Consider the following 18,248-nt stretch of genomic DNA (forward strand, 5'->3'; position numbering starts at 1 on the left):
ACCACTGGACCTGTCTATTCTGTAGTGTCATGTTTAGGGGGAAGATAAGGTATTAAAAGTCCTTTGACTCCATAAAGGTACCGTACAGTACGGCGGCTTTTATCTTTGGAAAGTATTGATGATTATACTTGCAAATACTGCACTATGGAACCATGCATGTGATTTTTCAGGCAATTAGATTAAATAAATCCGTATTTCTGATACAAAATCATTTTTAAAGGGTCAACAGAAGGGTTCACTCTTTGCCCCCCAGTTAGTGATGTGCTGAAATGTACAATTAGAAATCTCTTAATTTACTGAGAGAGACCAACAGTTCACCTGCAGTTCAGGAAAGCCGTGCTTGTTACCTAATAGTCCGTATCTAAAAACACCCACGCTGATTCATGTTGCAAGTTTGAAGTGTTTTATAAATTGCCTGTGACTCATGTCGTGACTCAACATGCTGTTTTGGCAACAACAGGAGATTCCCTTCAGCAGCACGGGGGCGGGGGAAGCTCCTGTAAACGAGGGGAGTCAGCTGGATTCAGCGTTCTGGAAGATTTAAAGCATGTAGATGAAGCAAAGAGATGAAAAAAAGGAGGTTTCGGCTGAATACTAAAGAAGCCTTATTGCAAACTGTTGATTTAACGTTTTCCGTTTGAAATTAGAATAGAATAGATTTACTTTAGTAATCCCAGAGGGGAAATTTAAAATGTCCAAGTAGCAATACCGCAATAGACGGCACAAACATGGCACAAAGACAACAAACATAGAAATCACACAAAATACCTAAGAATATAAAAACACAAAAACACACCCTCCCACCCTCAGCATTGCTAGAACCCAGTATAAAAGCGCAATGAGTATATAGATAAACGTGCATGTAAAGGCACAATAAATACATAGGTAAAAGTTCATGTGAAGTAGTTAGAGTCAGGGTGCATGTATGTAAGGGAGGCATTGTACAGTTGTATTGCAGCAGGTAGGAAGGATCTTTTGTAGCGTTCTCTTGAGCAGCGGAGGAGTCTGAATCTTGAATTTTATGGAAGGGATGGGTGGTATTGTCCTGGATCTTGAGGAAATTTGTTTTAAATTACATTTCTATGTTACTGATTTGCTTTGTCGGTTTGGTTTTGCTCTGTCACTAAGTGGGAACAGGTTTTTCCCTCCATGCAACCATGTGATCTGGCTGTAGGAGGTAGGTTGTGGGCGGTGGGCAAAGTGGTTCCCTTAAGGCTCATGTGTCAAACTCAAGGAGAGCCCTTTAAATGTCATGACTGTCTCTGCTGCTTTAAGTGAAAGGGATGTTGTAATAACAGAGCAGTGGGTTTACACATCAGACATCTCATCATCTCTACCCGCATATTGAAAGCGGCTCCCTGACGCCTGCAAATTAGATACAATCTCCCAGAATCTGCCGCGCGCTAGAGAGTGACTGTCTCTATGTGTGTGTGTGTGTGTGACTAACAATGCAGTGTGTGTGAGGGCAAAGCATCCTGATTACTCTGTGTTGCTGCTTAGTAGACCAATATTTGGTGCAAAATAAAAACACGGATTCTACTTATATGGGCATCAGGAGGAGCATGAGGCGCCCTCCTGAACCTGTGAACCAATCAACCTGTCAATCACCACGTAGCCACGCCCTAATGCATACCCTGCTTTATCGTCACATATAAAATCAGGGAGGCCAAAATGTCCCAAATGAACATCATACTGCATTGAAGAAGGCTTTAAACTAGCGATTGAGACCATAAACACATTTTGAAAACGTTTACTGAGGTTAGAAATCAAGTGAGAAGTTGGTGAATTCTCCATTGACTTGTATAGAGACGGAAGTCCTTTTGACACCAAAATGGTCGCCCCCTGGTGGCCTTTTGATAGAATGCAGTTTTAAGTTACTTCCGTGTTGGAGAGTGACTGTCTCTCTCTCTCTCTCTGTATGTGTGTGTGTGTGTGTGTGTGTGTGTGTGTGTGTGTGTGTGTGTGTGTGTGTGTGTGTGTGTGTGTGTGTGTGTGTGTGTGTGTGTGTTGTGTGTGTGTGTGTGTGTGTGACTAACAATGCAGTGTGTGTGAGAGCACACTTTTTGTATTTTAAAAGCTTGTTATATTATCCATTGTGTCAAATCTTCATCTGAAAAGTAACTAAAGCTGTTAAATAAATGTAGTGGAGTAGAAAGTACAATATTCACCTCTGAGATGTAGAAAGTAGCATCACATGGAAATACTACAGTAAAGCACAAGTACCTCAAACTGTACTGCAGTAAAGTACAAGTACCTCCAACTGTACTGCAGTAAAGTACAAGTACCTCATTAAAAAAACAAAGAACAAATTAAAAAGACAAAAATTGACACCAATGCAAGCAAGAGAAAATAAGAATAATAGAAAATGTTTAGAAAATTTAAATAAATTAGTAAAATAAGAGTAAAAAGAGAAAGGCTTTGTTAAAATGGTTCACATATGTTCAAATAGATTAAAACGACAAAATAAAAGTAAAATAGGAGATTAAGTTGAATAAAAGCTGCATTAAAACTTGGTTAATTCTGAGGATGAACTATCTTCTCACTTCTAGACGAGAGCAAATCACATTAAAATAAACCAAGTATTTGTTTTTCTCCAGAATTTCATCCTTCACGTCATCATCTTTCTCTTTCCATCAATAATTACGGAGGCAGCAAATCTGGTTAAAGCCACAACTTGAAATTATTGATCAGTGGAGAGAAGCAGATTATTTTCCTTTCTCCTATGTGAATATTTCCAACCTTTTTAACTCAGAGCATCATGGATAACTTGCAGACCAATTTAACATCTGCTAGATTACAAGTTATTTTATTTTAATACGAGTAATTCGCGGTTCTGATGCTGTCAATTAAACCGCTGCAGGAACTCTGCTGCTGGTTTAAATGTGGGCCACTAAATTCGACACACTGTGCCTTAAACTTCTGACCTCCCAAGCAGTTGTTTAAGACACAAATCGACCAGGTAGTTCAAGTATTCAGTTGATAAATAGACAAAGTTTATCTAGAGTAACAAAGCCTGAGCCAAGCTGTGAGGAAAGCCTTAAACTTGTCTCTAAGCATTGCACGAAGTTTACATTGAAATGGGAATGTTTTGGTTTTTCTTAAGCATGAATGGAAGAGATCCTCTTCTCTGAGCTCAGCCTTTTATGGCGCTTTTCCACTACACAGTTTCAGCACGACTCGCCTCGCCTCGACTCGGCACGGTTCCTTTTCCATTACAAAAAAGTACCTACTCAACGTGGGCGGGGTCGTCATAGCACGGCTCCGCGAAACTGCCGTGACTTCGTTTTATACGCGACACAAAACACATAAACAATGGAGGACATTGAGGCAGTGGTGTACTTGCTGCTGTATTTGGCTTTTTGTCACACACAAAGCAAGAAAATTGAGCCGTATGGTTGTAACTATGGTAACGCTGCTGCCGGTATTTAAAAATGCCGGGTTTGATTCTTATATGGGACGGCTCATGACTCTTCCAGCGACAACTACCAATCAGCGGCCAGCAGTGTGTTGACGTCAAATTTTTGTACCGGCTTGGCTCACTTGGAACCTCACCAGAGCAGGTACTAAAAAAGGACCAGGTACCAGGTACTTTCCATAGTGGAAACGCAAAAAGAACCGAGGCGAGTCGAGTCGAGGCGAGGCGAGTCGTGCTGGAACGGTGTAGTGGAAAAGCGCCATTAGATAATGTGCGGACAGACAAATGGGTTTTGGTCAATAGTGTCACAGAAAAATGTATTTATTTGTCTGTGAACTGGAAAACAACTGGGGAACCGCAGATTCCTTTCTGGCAACACATCATATTGTGAGTCACTGAGTCAATATTATGAGTTATGTATTTACCAGGCAAATCCAAAGTTTTCCATTTCTAACCCCTGCTTAGAAGATTATCTGCCAACAATATCCGATTGTTAAAACACACTCGAACCGTAACCCCTAACAACCCTACTTACAACTCCACTGTTGGAGGGACGGGAGGGTGAGGCCTTTCCATAAATGGTTTCTCTTTAATTTTGCACTTTTAACGAGAGAAAGACATTAAATTCCAACCATTAAAAGACTGATATGGAAAAATTAAAAAGTCAACCCCGACTTCTTAGATTATAAACAAAAGAGCAGCTCCATATATTACACATGTCATTGGAGCAGCTGTGTAGGCCTGTTGTTTGTTGGTTTTCTGTTCGTCTGGGTTTATTAACGATCCTGCTATCACCTCGTTCCCCTCACCTGTGTTCCCCCCCCCTCCCTTTCCACAGCTGGCCCTCATCATCATTACTTCTCCCTGTCAGATCATCTCTTCATGCCTTCTTGTTTTTGTCCTGCTCGTTCGGCTCTACCTGCGACTCCACTGAAACTTTCTAGAGGTGTTTTTGGACCCTTCCTCTTTATGTTTGGTTCTCTTTCAGTAGTTTTTTTGTGTTTGTGTTAATACATTCTTGGCTTTTGGACACTCGCACTTTGCATCTAGCTCATGCTTTTTTGGGTCCAGTATTTTCTGCGCCACCACAACATATAAGTTGATTTAGAGCATAATTCATCCTATTGTGCTTTTCCATTTGGTAATGGTTGGCTTTCTCAAAACAGTACTACAGCTATAAACACGTATGCTTGCACAACCTCCTGTAAAAGACAATGACGCTTTTACTTCCAGTTAACTGCAGATGTTTGCGGGAGAACTTGGCTGTTTTTTTTCCTTTACTGTTGCTGCACAGTCGTAAAAGAAATATCTGTAAACAATCAGGGAACTTGCTATCACCTCGTTCCCTCACCTGTGTTTCTCCCGTCCCTTTCCACAGCTGGCCCTCATCATCATCATTACGTCTCCCTGTCAGATCGTCTCTTCATGCCTTCTTGTCTTTGTCCTGCTCGTTCGGCTCTACCTGCGACTCCCCTGAAACTTTCTAGAGGTGTTTTTGGACCCTTCCTCTTTATGTTTGGGTCGCTTTCAGTTTGAAGTCTAGTTTTTTGTTTGTGTTAGGGTTAAATTCTTGGCTTTTGGACACTCGCACTTTGCATCTGACTCATGCTTTTTTGGGTCCAGCATTTTCTGCGCCACCACAACATATAAGTTGATTTAGAGCCTAATTCATCCTATTGTGCTTTTCCATTTTGGTAATGGTTCGCTTTCTCAAAACAGTACTACAGTCTGATATATACTGTATACATCTCTGCAGCGTAGGAATAAACACTTATGCTTGCACAACCTCTTGTAAAAGACAATGACGCTTTTACTTCGAGTTAACGGCAGATGTTTGCGGGAGAACTTGGCTGTTTTTTTCCTTTACTGTTGCTGCACAGTCGTAAAAGAAATATCTGTAAACAATCAGGGAACCTGCTATCACCTCGTTCCCTCACCTGTGTTTCTCCCGTCCCTTTCCACAGCTGGCCCTCATCATCATCATTACTTCTCCCTGTCAGATCGTCTCTTCATGCCTTTTTGTTTTTGTCCTGCTCGTTCGGCTCTACCTTCGACTCCCCTGAAACTTTCTAGAGGTGTTTTTGGACCCTTCCTCTTTATGTTTGGTTCGCTTTCTCTAGTTTTTTTTTGTTTGTGTTAATACATTCTTGGCCTCCTGTAAAAGACAATGAGGCTTTTTCTTTCTAGTTAACGGCAGATGTTTAGGGGAGAACTTGGCATAAATGATTCCAAACCAATCCTGAGTCATAAGTCAACATAAAGAGTCCCTAGACATATCAGGAATGTTGTAAACAAGGTAGTTTTAGTGCAGGACATTAACACATGAGTAAGAACACAGATGAGTCAGTTTATTGCTTCATGTTATAACTCCCAACAATGCAAAAAAAAGTGCAATACAACCTGATAATGTAATAAAGTGCATTCCCCAATAATGTAACTTATATATAAATTATTACATTATTGGGTTCACCTTATTTTTGCAGAACCTACTAATGTAATAATTTCCCAATATTGTAATAAGATTGAGGGTTTTTAATACATTGTTGGGAAATTATTAATTATCGGGCAATGTTTTGGTATTTCTTAAGCATGAATGGAAGAGCTCCTCTTCTCTGAGCTCAGCCTTTTAGATAATGTGCGGACAGCCAAATTGGTTTTGGTCAATAGTGTCACAGAAAAATGTATTTATTTGTCGGTGCACTGGAAAACAACTGGGGAACCGCAGATTCCTTTCTGGCAACACATCATATTGTGAGTCACTGAGTCAATACTATGATTTATGTATTTACCAGGCAAATCCAAAGCCAAAGTTTTCCATTTCTAACCCCTGCTTAGAAGATTATCTGCCAACAATATCCGATTGTTACAACACACTCGAACCGTAACCCCTAACAACCCTACTTACAAATCCACTGTTGGAGAGACGGAAGGGTGAGGCCTTTCCATAAATGGTTTATCTTTAATTTTGCACTTTTAACGAGATAAAAGACATTAAATTCCAACCATTAAAAAACTGATATGGAAAGCGTTTCCAGATGTCAGGAAATTAAAATTAAAATGTTAACCCTGACTTCTTAGATTATGAACAAAAAAGCAGCTCCATATATTACAGATGTCATTGGAGCAGCTGTGTGAGGCCTTTTCCATAAATGGCTTATCTTTAATTATGCACTTAAAGTGCATAACTTAAATTGGGGGATAGTGCATTCCCCAATAATGTAACTTATATATACATTATTACATTACTGGGTTCACCTTATTTTTGCAGAACCTACTAATGTAATAATTTCCCAATATTGTAATAAGATTTAAGGGTTTTTATTACATTGTTGGGAAATTATTAATTGTCAGGTTCTACATGGTTATTAAAAATAAATATATTAATAAAATACTGACCTCTTGCAACATTTTGTTAAAAATCAGTGTTTTGTGATTGGGGAAAAAGTTGATTGTGACAATTTGAAAGTAGATATTGCCATAATAGCCTCTTATACAGTAGACTATGATGTTATTTAAATATTATTCAGCTTTGGCATGCTTTTAAATTAAATATTTACCAGCAGAAGAAGTTCAAATAGGAGAAACTGGCTGTTCATGTAAGACGATAGCTAAAAGGTCTACTGTATGACCGAAACGTTGCATTCTCAATAAATGTAGTACGTCATTATCTAATGTTTATCAGGTGTGCATTAGACAATATTTACTTTATTTAAAAAGATAAATAAGAGTCATAACATTTAACCTTTACATACTGTTCAGGGTCTTATTTGCGAGAAGTAAACACAACCTAAAAACTTTCCTTATATCACCCAGAATGTAAAAAAATGGAAATATTTCAAGACTTTTTGTGCAGCTGATACACGTTTTCATTGAGTGTTTGACCCATACACTGTACTGTTTAAATTATGTAATGTTGGAACAATATTTAATATGACTGTAAATGCTTTTTCTCCATCAAACACTGAAGAATACAATCTCTCAGTATGTAAGGGTTAAGATATTGGAGTAAACTGAGTGAATTTTCGTTTATTTGGTAGCTTTTTTGGTCCCTCATTTCAGGCTCTTAGTATATTATCATTTTTATTTGCTTGTTTAATACATTTATATATAAATATTTTGCAAAAAACTACAAACATACTAACTCTGTCTCTTAGAAATGACTCATGCTTTTTGTTGCATTGTCAGTTTTACTGTCACATTTTGTGTAATTTTTAAGTATGTTTATTTTTTTTAATCTGTTTTATTGACTGGACATTTTTCTATTGGTCTGAATACTATCAATTATATTTGTGAAAGTCTGTATTTAAAGTACCCACATATGTGTTCAGTACACATATGCAAACCTGTTGTTAGGTAATGAGGGTTAAAGCTATTCATGCCTTTAATTTGCAAAGATTGACCTTATATACATATTTACATTACACTTGCACAGAGCACGTCTTTCCTGATACTTTCTCCTCTGGTGGCCAGAGTTACTGGGAATGGATGGAAACAAAAGCCAAAACATTGGTTTGGTTGATTTAACTTGATCTGCTCTTTAAACAGACGCAGCTGTTTTGATTAGTCCAGTTTGATGTTTGGTTGCATGAGACTGTGTGACTCACTGATATGACCATTGTTAACATCATCATCATGTCTCTATTGTTTTACAATCCAAAAGGTGAGTAGTTATTTAATTAGCAGCATTTGTTTGCTGAGTATGCAACCAATTATTTGTCAGTGTTTCAAGGCGCACAGTCAACGGCACCTGCATCAGTGATAAACACAAGCATAACATTGCGTGGGATTGAAATTTGTTGGTTTATAATCGGAAAGTTTATCTTAGTTTCAATACAAACATTTCATCTAATATTTAACTCATTTGTTTGTTTCTTCTTTTCGGCTGTCCAGCTTGTTGTGGTCAGTGCTGTGCAAAATCAGCAAAAGTGCCCAACCCCCCCCCCAAAAAAAAGCAAACACTATTGTAAATATTCATGAAGCATGCAGGACTTCTCTCAACATGTTACGGCCTGTCTGGTTGAGTAACAACTAAAAGTCCTACAATTTCATCAGTGTGTTATTGAAAGTTTCACAAGATGTACACAAGTCACTCAATCTGCAGAAAAATGGCCCCTTATATTTATAACCATATCATATATTCTATTATTGGATTATTATTGCTGGTGCATTCATGTATATGTTACTGCATTATGATGGAGTAGAAGTATAAGGTGGCAAGAGATGGAAATAATCAAGTAAAGTAAATGCTAGTATTTGTTCTTAAAGGAAAAGTTCATTATTTTCAAAGTTTGTATTAAACCAGCAGTGAAAGGGTTAGGGTGAGGGTTAGGTTCCTCTCTGTAATCATTCCTCCTGTTCATACTGACTATTAAAAGATCTCCTTCAAATGTGCTTTCAATGTAAAGTGGTGGAGGACTAAATCCACAGTGTGTCCACACAGTCATTTAAAGTAGCTGATCAGTTTCTATTGAGCTTCATCAGTCTGAGTTAGTCATGTCAAGTGATATCTGACACATTTACAGTCTTTTTAGCATCAGATTCCCTCTTAGTGTTTCCCTGTTGAGCTGTGGTGGAAGTATAGTAACAAAAAGACTTTGGTACTAAAAACACTGTAACGTTGAAACATAGAAGATGAAGATTTCACTCATTTGGACGCTGAAGCTTCATATTAGCTTCACATCAACTTTTAAATACTTTTTTTTTTGCACAGAAGGAGGACTGTGGGTTTAGTCCTCCTTCACTTCCATTGTAAGTGCATTATGAAGGGATCTTGTAATGGTCAGTATGAACAGGAGGACTCATTACAGAGAGAAAAACATTTGTGAACCCATCCTTTAAGTAAAGTGCGTGAGGAAATGTACTGAGTAACTTTCCACCTCTTAAATCGTCCCAATTAGTTGTAAACTTGACGTCAAGGTTTTGTGTAAAAGTCTGAAATGTAACCCGAGGAGGAACGGTGGTCAGATGCTCATCAACACAGGATATTTACCGAAGAGTTCAAACAAACTCAAAAGTAAAGATCAAGGTGAGTCATTTCTTCTTAGGACCAAGTTAAAGAAACAAATATCGTGACTTCAACCAATTTTTGTCAATGGTGACGTAAAAGTACAATCGTGCATGCGTCAATGACATTCCACAGTTTCTAAAAGGGAATGTCAGTGTGAGATATCCCCGACAAATTGAATCCAGGCAAGATAAAAACTAACAGACACATAGGTCAAACCCAACAAGCCTGCACGCCACCTACTCACTGTGTGTCTCCGTCCTCCTTTCCTTCTACTGTATCACAGCTGAGCTATAGTCATGCAGCTGCAGTGAAAGCTTGGACAATGCTGACCCCTGCTGGAGTAGGGATGATTGCACTCACATTGCATGTCTCCGTGTTGTCCGGTCTGTGAGGAAGAAGGAAGGAAAACACCTTCAGCGCGCCATCACACTCCTCCACCGTCTGGTTCAGCTCCTGGCAGCTCGTTACCACCGTGTAGAAGTGAGTGGGAACGGTCGGGGCGTCGGCCGCGGTCCTGCACAGAGGAACAAGTTACTTTATAAAGCCAAGAAGAAGTGATTGATGATCTGGTTAGTTTTAATAATACAGGTATACAGTAATACAGTAATAGAATATAAGAGCAGTAATAAGAAAAAGAATAAAGAACAGTACAAAAAACACAAAAACAAAAACTATAAGAACAATAATAGTAAGAAATATGTAGAAAAAAATTGTTATTTACAAGATTTACAAGAATAATATTGGGGTAAAAAAGGGGTAAAAAGTAACAAATAGTCATAGTAAAAATTATAAATGTTTCTAAATTGATTGATTAATACTGAAGTCAAGAGATGATATCAAATGGACCGAACATCAAGTGTATCTGAGTCTTTTTTATTTTGAAGAGACTAGACCTTGTGATGCATCAGACAGGTGATAAATTAACCCTTACATACTGTTACAGCGTCAAATTTGACTAATTTTTACATTTTAAAGCTATAAAGAAAACACCTTATACATTTCTTTAATTTAGATTTTTCCTAATGTGACCACAAATATACAGAAAATGGCATCATATTTTTATTTTTGTGTAGCTGATACAGATTTTCGTATGAGAAAATGTCCAAATTCGACCCTTTGCACTCAACATATTCTATAAGATGTTCTCCTGGATCATAATAAAGTGATTGTCTTGCTTTCTGACAGCTTCATTAAGGATTAATCTAACTAATTTATTAATGACTGATGGGGAATTTGTGAATGTGAATTGGTGTAAAGACTAATTATGAGTCAGAATATGATCAGTATTTAAAGGGTTAAAGAGGAAAAACCAACATAAAATGTCTTAATAAGGTGTTGGACCACCACACGAATGATCGTGAGAAAAAACCTGCTGATCTTATTCTGGAATTTTCCATCTTTGAAATGCAAAATGAGTCAAACTAGGCTTTGTGGTGAAGAATAAATGCACGTATGGCCAGACGTGATGTTATCAAGGGAACAACACCTTGAGCTATTGACGTCACAGCCCTTGATCATTACTGCCCCCTGATGATTTCATCTATGGCTTTTGTCTGAATGCAGACCCTCCTTCAGTTGTGACTCCTTGCAGTTAACATTGTCAACTGTCCAGCAAAAGAAGCCCTTCGCATTAATTTCCAAGATTCTTGTCTATGTGCGTCAGAACTCTTTTGCCTAATTACGGTGACGAATATCTGGACATACCACACTGCTTCTTACTGCTGTTTATACAAAATCAACACATTTCAAATGACTTGAATGAGAGCAATAATTAAAACAATGACACCAGACAGTCGGCAGGATTCTATCGGATAAGTTTGTGTGTGACAGGAAATATAAAATTCATGCTCACTTATAGTGTTAATATTTATTCAGCCTGTTTTTTTCAGTCTGCATATTCATCCTCTAAGGGGGTGTTGGTGATTTTAATATTGCATGTGTTGATCAGTGTTTTTAATCGAGCCTGAGCGGCAGAAGTGTGATTTTTTTCCCCCTCTCAGACACCAGTAATGAATTACAAACCCAATTATTGACTTTTTCTTTTTTACCAGATTCATTAACTCTGCATGCATTTTGAGTTAGATTTTACAATGACATGTATTTACTGAACTATAACATTATCACAGTTGTATTTCTATCAAATGTAAAGCTGCCTAACACCTGCAGAGCAACTTTCCTTACATTTTTGTGACATTCCTAAAAATTGGTCTTAATTTTGAGTAAAATAAATGAAAAACAGCAGGATACAATAAATGGCCAGCCCAAACTAATCATCCCCGGTGTCACACTGTACGGTCTGAATGCAAATGCTCTAACCCTAACCCTAACCCTTCTTGCCTTTTTGTTTCTTTGCTGACCACTGCCTTGGTCTTACTGTATAAAAAGCCTCCATTTCATTTGTTCTGACCATAGGCTGTATATAAGAAATGGACGTAACATCCGTGACGTCACCCATTGGTTTGTGGACTGCTGCTCGGAGGCCAATAGTATCGGATCTGAGCAGCGCCATCTTGAAAATTTCAGGTGCATGCTGGGAAAAATAAAAACAGGGATTCTACTTATATGGGCATCAGGAGGAGCATGAGGCGCCCTCCTGAACCTGTGAACCAATCAACCTGTCAATCACGACGTAGCCACGCCCTAATGCATACCCTGATTTATCATCACATATAAAATCAGGGAGGCCAAAATGTCCCAAATGAACATCATACTGCATTGAAGAAGGCTTTAAACTAGCGATTGAGACCATAAACACATTTTGAAAATGTTTACGGAGGTTAGAAATCAAGTGAGAAGTTGGTGAATTCTCCATTGACTTGTATAGAGACGGAAGTCCTTTTGACACCAAAACGGTCGCCCCCTGGTGGCCTTTTGATAGAATGCAGTTTTAAGTTACTTCCGCGTTGGCCTCATTTCAGAGGACCGGAACTCCCTGCCTGGTTCTGACCCACTCTGTGTCAGTGTGCTCACCGATATCCCGGGGTATCAATAAACATCCAACACCACAGCAAACTTTGAACAAGGACTTGAGTGAATTTCTTCAACAGCGGTCATAGCAAGGCCACACACCAAATGTTGGGTTTACACGCTGTCTCCCCTTGAGATAGTGGTAAGCAGTGAGTCTGCTGCTTTTGGGGAAAACAGGAGGCATTGTGATAGTGTTGCTATAGCAACCAAGGTCAGATATGTGTTGGACTGTTTTCCCTGATAAAGGAAACTGGAGTCAGAGGTTTGATAAAGTGTTGGATGGAGGACAAAGTTTTGTCTAAAGACCAGGAGACTAAGTTCTGTATATTGTAGATGAGTTGGATCTGCCCATATTTGGACATGGCTCAACCTGTGGCTTTATCTGCGTGGTTGGTTGATCAAGTAAATAAACCTTTTCAACTTAAGAAATCCTGGACTCTTGTCTGCTCTCTCCATTGACGTATGAGCTGCGTCATTAGGTCTAACAGTAAAGTTGGTGCTTAAAACCACAAGTGATGCTGCAGTTTTGACCCCTTTAAAATATATTTCTGTTCTCCGTGTTTCTTGGAAGAAGATGAAGTGTAGCCAAATAACGCCTACTCTGCTCCTAGTCATTATGTGTACAGCCTGTGAACTCTACTGGACTATTGTTCCAAAAAGATATTCCCTCGTTTATTTATTTATGTTAGCGTTTAGATCACATCATTCAGTGAACCCTCGTCCTCTGTGGATGGAGGATATCTTTACAAACCCATCAGAGGATAAAGCTGATCAATCAGAGACTCTTCCCTCTAATGCAGGGGTGTCAAACATGAGGCCTGTGGGCCAGAACCGGCCCGCCAAGGGGTCCAATCCCTCCATCTTTCCTTCCTTCCTTCCTTCTTTTTCTCCCTTCCACCAATATGTGCAAATATGTTATTTAGCACACGCATTGTGATTTACCAAAACCTGAAGGTAATTTTTCTGATGCTAACTGCTTCTTTGAATAATACCTTTGAAGTGCAGATATTAACCAGCTGTTACTATGGAGACGAGGAGACGGAGGCACAATGACAGAAAACACACAGGACGAAGTTTTTCCACCTGTGTTAATATTTGTGGTTTTACTAACAGCATTGACTTTGTCACTAATACTCTCCCATATGTGGGTTTTTCTGGTAATATTCGTTTTTGTTATAACTCAGTATATTAGTTAACCTCTTCCACTAGAACCTGATCACATTTCATTTTGTGCTTGCGGCTTTCTGCTCGTCCAAACTCTCCATTAAGACACAAATCCCCTCATTTAAATACTGCTGTCTGCACCTGTTGCACCTGTTTTCATATACACAGTTGTTCTTAGTAGATCACCTGCAAAATGCATGCAAACGAAACGCACAATCTATTGCACTGTGCACGCAATGTAGTACCTTTATTTGGGATCTTAGTAAATCAGGCCCAAAGTGTGGAGGTTGATTGAAAACAACGGGTGTGGGTTCAGAAAGGAAAACATAACCTCCATAATTTATGATATTTAAATGCTCATTTTCTGGTCCCTACATGAGTCCTGTCCTTGTGCACAGGGAGTGGTCTTTTATGTTTATGCTTATGAGAGAGAGAGAGAGAGAGAGAGAGAGAGAGAGAGAGAGAGAGGAGAGAGAGAGAGAGAGAGAGGAGAGAGAGAGAGAGAGGAGAGAGAGAGAGAGAGAGAGAGAGAGAGAGAGAGAGAAGAGAGAGAGGAGAGAAGAGAGACAGAGGAGACAGAGAGACAGAGAGAGAGAGAGAGAGAGAGAGAGAGATATACAGAGAGAGGGAAGACAGAGAGAGGGAGACAGAGAGAGAGAGAGAGAGAGGGGGATCAGTATTCAAAATGTAGAGGTGTGGTTCAGAAAGGAAAACAACGCCACAGTTTTGAAGACATAACCTCCATAATTTATGATATTTTAAATGATCATTGTCCTGGTCCTACAGGACATGATGAGGACTTGGTTGCTGGTTGCAGGAGTTTGGGGGTTTTAAACTCTATGTGATCATTATTTAGGTCACTGAAACACTTGGTTCCCATTTTAGTCAATTAGAGCTGAAGAAGCCATTTGGATGAGAGATTAAATGTCATTAAAGTATAAACAACCCGCTGGACCGACCACATCCATGATGAAGCCTGCAGGATGTGGCTGAAAGCACGAAGCCGAAACCCAAGGAAACTGTCTTACTCTTTTATCGTCTCTGTGGTGTCTCGGAGGGCCGTCGTAGTTGTAGTCAAAGATCGGTCCGGCCAGAACGTTGATGCCGTTGTTTTCTTCGGCGTAGCGTCTCAGCAGCGTCCCCTGCAGGTAGCTCCACACTCCTGCACGCAGAGAAGAAGGAGGAGGAGGAGGAGGAGGAGGAGGAGGAGGAGGAGGAGGAGGAGGAGGAGGAGGAGGAGGAGAAGAAGAAGGAGAAGAAGGAGAAGAAGAAGAAGAAGAAAAAGGACTTTGCATAAGTATCAGATATCATCATTCAGAAGTAAAAACAAACATGAATCTTCACATTTTAGTTTCTCTGCACATTTAATTGATTCATTATTCAGTTATAAATAAAATACTGTCATTTAACTTTAAGTTCTGGAGGTTTTTACACTGTGAAAAGAAAAGAAAATGCAATTATTGACGATTAATTATTAACAATAACAAGTAGAGAATCATTCAAATAAATAAAAACACAAACTAGAAGTTAGATAATTAGTATAAACAGCACATATGTTTCCACAGGAGCTTTATTTTCATTTTTACTTTATTTATTTTATATTAACTTTATATTATTTTATACAACTAGTTTATTGTGTCCTCGCTCTATGCATACCACATAAATGCAGTCTTGTGCATTCACTTAACTTGATTTCAATTGATTGCTTTTAAATTCATCTGATTCTCCTGCCTCCAGTTTATTTAATCTTATTTTAAAAACTAGCTGCAGTGATCCATCAGCGTTGGCCAGGAGATCCCAAATCCAAAGAAGCCAATTTAAGTGACGACAATTTAACATCCTTAAATAGGTTATAAAAATAAAAGCGTAAATGCGTAATATGCGTAATAAGTGTATAATTTAAAAGCACTCAACAGGGAGCTGCCAACTTTGCGGTTCATCAACTTTGACCTGAACTGAAAACTGGAATTTTTTTTCATTTCGGATGATTCAGGAAATACAAACGAAATGTTTAAATAAAACCTGGAACACATGTTGTTTTTCTGAAGTTCTGGTAAAGCCGATCCCATTCCCAAACTCTAAAAAGCATCACATTTCCCAGCTACGCTCTGTGTGCTCAGCTGACGACAGAGAGAGAGAGTGTGTGTGTGTGTGTGTGTGTGTGTGTGTGTGTGTCTCTCTCTCTCTCTCTGCAGGGAACAATGGGTGTCAGGCGGTCCTCGCTCAGACCTGACATCACCGCAGTGCTGGACACCGCAGATGTACGGGAAAGAAAGGAGGTGGGCGAATAAATCCGATAAACGTCTGACGCCTGAATGAGACACTGAGACACTAAAGTCCTGCAGGAATCGTCACGTAATTTGCTTTTTTTCTTGTGGTTTTTTGTTGAGATGTCAGACACAACAATTCAACTTGATTTAGGCTGCAGGTTGTAATCAGCTCACAGACAGGAGGCTCTTTGTGTGCTTTTAAAAATAACTTCTAGCGTTTTCTCTTGTGCACGAACAAAATGGATGGAAGGAATAGATATTGAAGTTTTTTTGCCTCATTTAATCTTTGTGTCGTCCTCCCAGGTCAAATTGACCCCGTCTGTCCTTCTTTTCCTTCTTTCCTTCCTTCCTTCCTCCCTCCCTCCTTCTTTCCTTCCCTCCTTCCCCATCCCTTCGTCCTTCCTTCTGTCCTTCCTTCCTCCCTCCCTCCCTCCTTCTTTCCTTCCCTCCCTCCTTCCTTCCTTCCTTCCTTCCTTCTTTCCTCCCTCCCTCCTTCTCTCTGTATTTCCTCTCCATTACCTTCCTTCTTTCCTCTGTCCTTTTTTCCTCCCTCCCTCCTTCCCTCCTTTCCTTCTTCCCTCCTTTCCTTCCAAATGTCATTTTTTAAGTTTTAAGCATAACAAATGAAACAAAAAAACAACTCCTGTCAGCTTTATTGCATTGGGGCACAAATAAGAGAAAATATCTAGAACTGAAAGCAGCCACATGCTATGAAAAACACGTATGATATATATATATAAAACATGTCAGTGATTCATAGTTTCTAATAGTTTCACTTCCTTTTAATAAGGCAGCTGACAGCAAGGATTTCCTTTTTTTAGTGTGAATGAAGCTCGCCCACAAAAGGAGCGGAATAGGGTTTCTGATCTGGACATTTGTAGAAACGCTAATGATGATTAACGATGACAACTCAGGAACAAGTTGACGTTCATCTGGTTTTAGTTCATGACGTTAAGAGAGTTTGATGAATCTTTCTCGGAAAAGTCGAGTTTTAGGAGAAACTGATGTAAATGTTCCTGCATGAGGCCCGAAACTCTGACTCTGAAACTTCATTTAACTTTATTTCCATGTGAAGATGACATCACACAACACATTTAGCTTATGAAGGTTTGCAAAAAACAGATTTAATCAAAAATCTGTGTTTCTGCAGAGTTTTCTTCATCCAAGAGACCTTTAAGTGATACTGCCATCCTTCAGGGGTCAGGGGTGTTAAACATGAGGCCTGTGGGCCAGAACCGGCCCGCCAAGGGGTCCAATCCGGCCCACTTTCCTTCCTGTCTTCCTTCCTTCCTTATTGTCTTTTTTTCCTTCCTTCCTGTTTTTTTTCTTTCCTTCCTGTGTTTTTTTTCTTCCTTCCATCTTTCGTTCCTGTCTTCTTTTCCTTCTTTCCTTCCATCTGTCCTTCATTCCTTCCTTCCTTCCTTCTTTTCTTATTTTTTCCATTCATCTGTCTTTCTTCCCTTTCTTCCATCTTTTCTTCCTTCCTTCCTTCCTTCCCTCCTTCTTTCCTTCCATCTGTCTTTCTTCCCTTTCTTCCATCTTTCCTTCTTTTCTTCTCTCTTTTCCATCCATCTGTCTTTCGTCCTTTTCTTCCATCATTTCTTCCTGTCTTCTTTTCCTTCCTTCCTTCCTTCCTTCCTTCTTGACTTCTCTTACTTCCTTACATCTGTCTTTCTTCCGTTTCTTCCATCTTTTCTTCCTTCATTCCTTCCTTCCTTCTTAACTTCTCTTCCTTCCTTCCTTACTTCCTTCCTTCTTTTTAATGAATGTCCCTTGAATGAAAATGAGTTTGACATCGCTGCTTTAAGCGATCCCTAACGTGGAGGTTTCTTGTTATCTGACTTCTGCTCATTTGTTTTACTTTTCTTCACCTCTTACTACACATTTCTTCACCGAGGCATCAATCTACCACTGCCATGCCTCCAGATTCCTTTCTAAGAATCAAATAAAAGTCAATGAAGAGAAGTGTGTGACTCACTCTTGAATGCTGGATACATGGGGACGGTGTTGGTGATGAGTGAAGCGTCGTATCTGGACTCAGGAGACGAAGCCAACTCTGAAAAAGAACAAAAACACATTCAGTATCCAAACTGAGCATCTAAAATCGTATGAATAACTTGCACACATTCTTTTTTTGTGGACCCAGCATCAAATTTCTGCTTTTAATCCATTTTGAGAGAATATATTAGAGGATTATGGCAAAAATGTCTAAGTGGTGTAACCATAAAAACTTTGTACCAAATAATTCAACTTGCTTAAAAACACTAAATTCTCTTTAACTGACATTTGAAGGTTTTCCATCAAATTAGATTCGAGGACTAAACACTGACTCTGGCTCATTGAACACATCACTCCTGCCCTGCAGCAACTGACTATGCAATCAAATTCTTGTTTATTTATTGTACTAATGCACTTTGTAGTCACA

General features: G+C 39.2%; 1 protein-coding gene across 1 annotated transcript in view; it reads right to left on the reverse strand.

Moving 5' to 3' along the window:
* Positions 1-18,248, reverse strand: part of enpp2l (ectonucleotide pyrophosphatase/phosphodiesterase 2-like) — a 71,052-nt gene that overhangs the window by 19,428 nt on the left and 33,376 nt on the right. The window contains exons 22-24 of the mRNA XM_062435530.1: positions 17,802-17,879; positions 14,574-14,715; positions 9,783-9,936 (exon numbers count right to left, since the gene is read on the reverse strand). Coding sequence (XP_062291514.1) covers positions 9,783-9,936; positions 14,574-14,715; positions 17,802-17,879 — 374 coding nt within the window. The remainder of the gene's footprint in view (positions 1-9,782; positions 9,937-14,573; positions 14,716-17,801; positions 17,880-18,248) is intronic.

The sequence above is a fragment of the Scomber scombrus genome, chromosome 16 (genome assembly GCF_963691925.1).
Source record: "Scomber scombrus chromosome 16, fScoSco1.1, whole genome shotgun sequence".
In the NCBI taxonomy this organism is placed as follows: domain Eukaryota; kingdom Metazoa; phylum Chordata; class Actinopteri; order Scombriformes; family Scombridae; genus Scomber; species Scomber scombrus.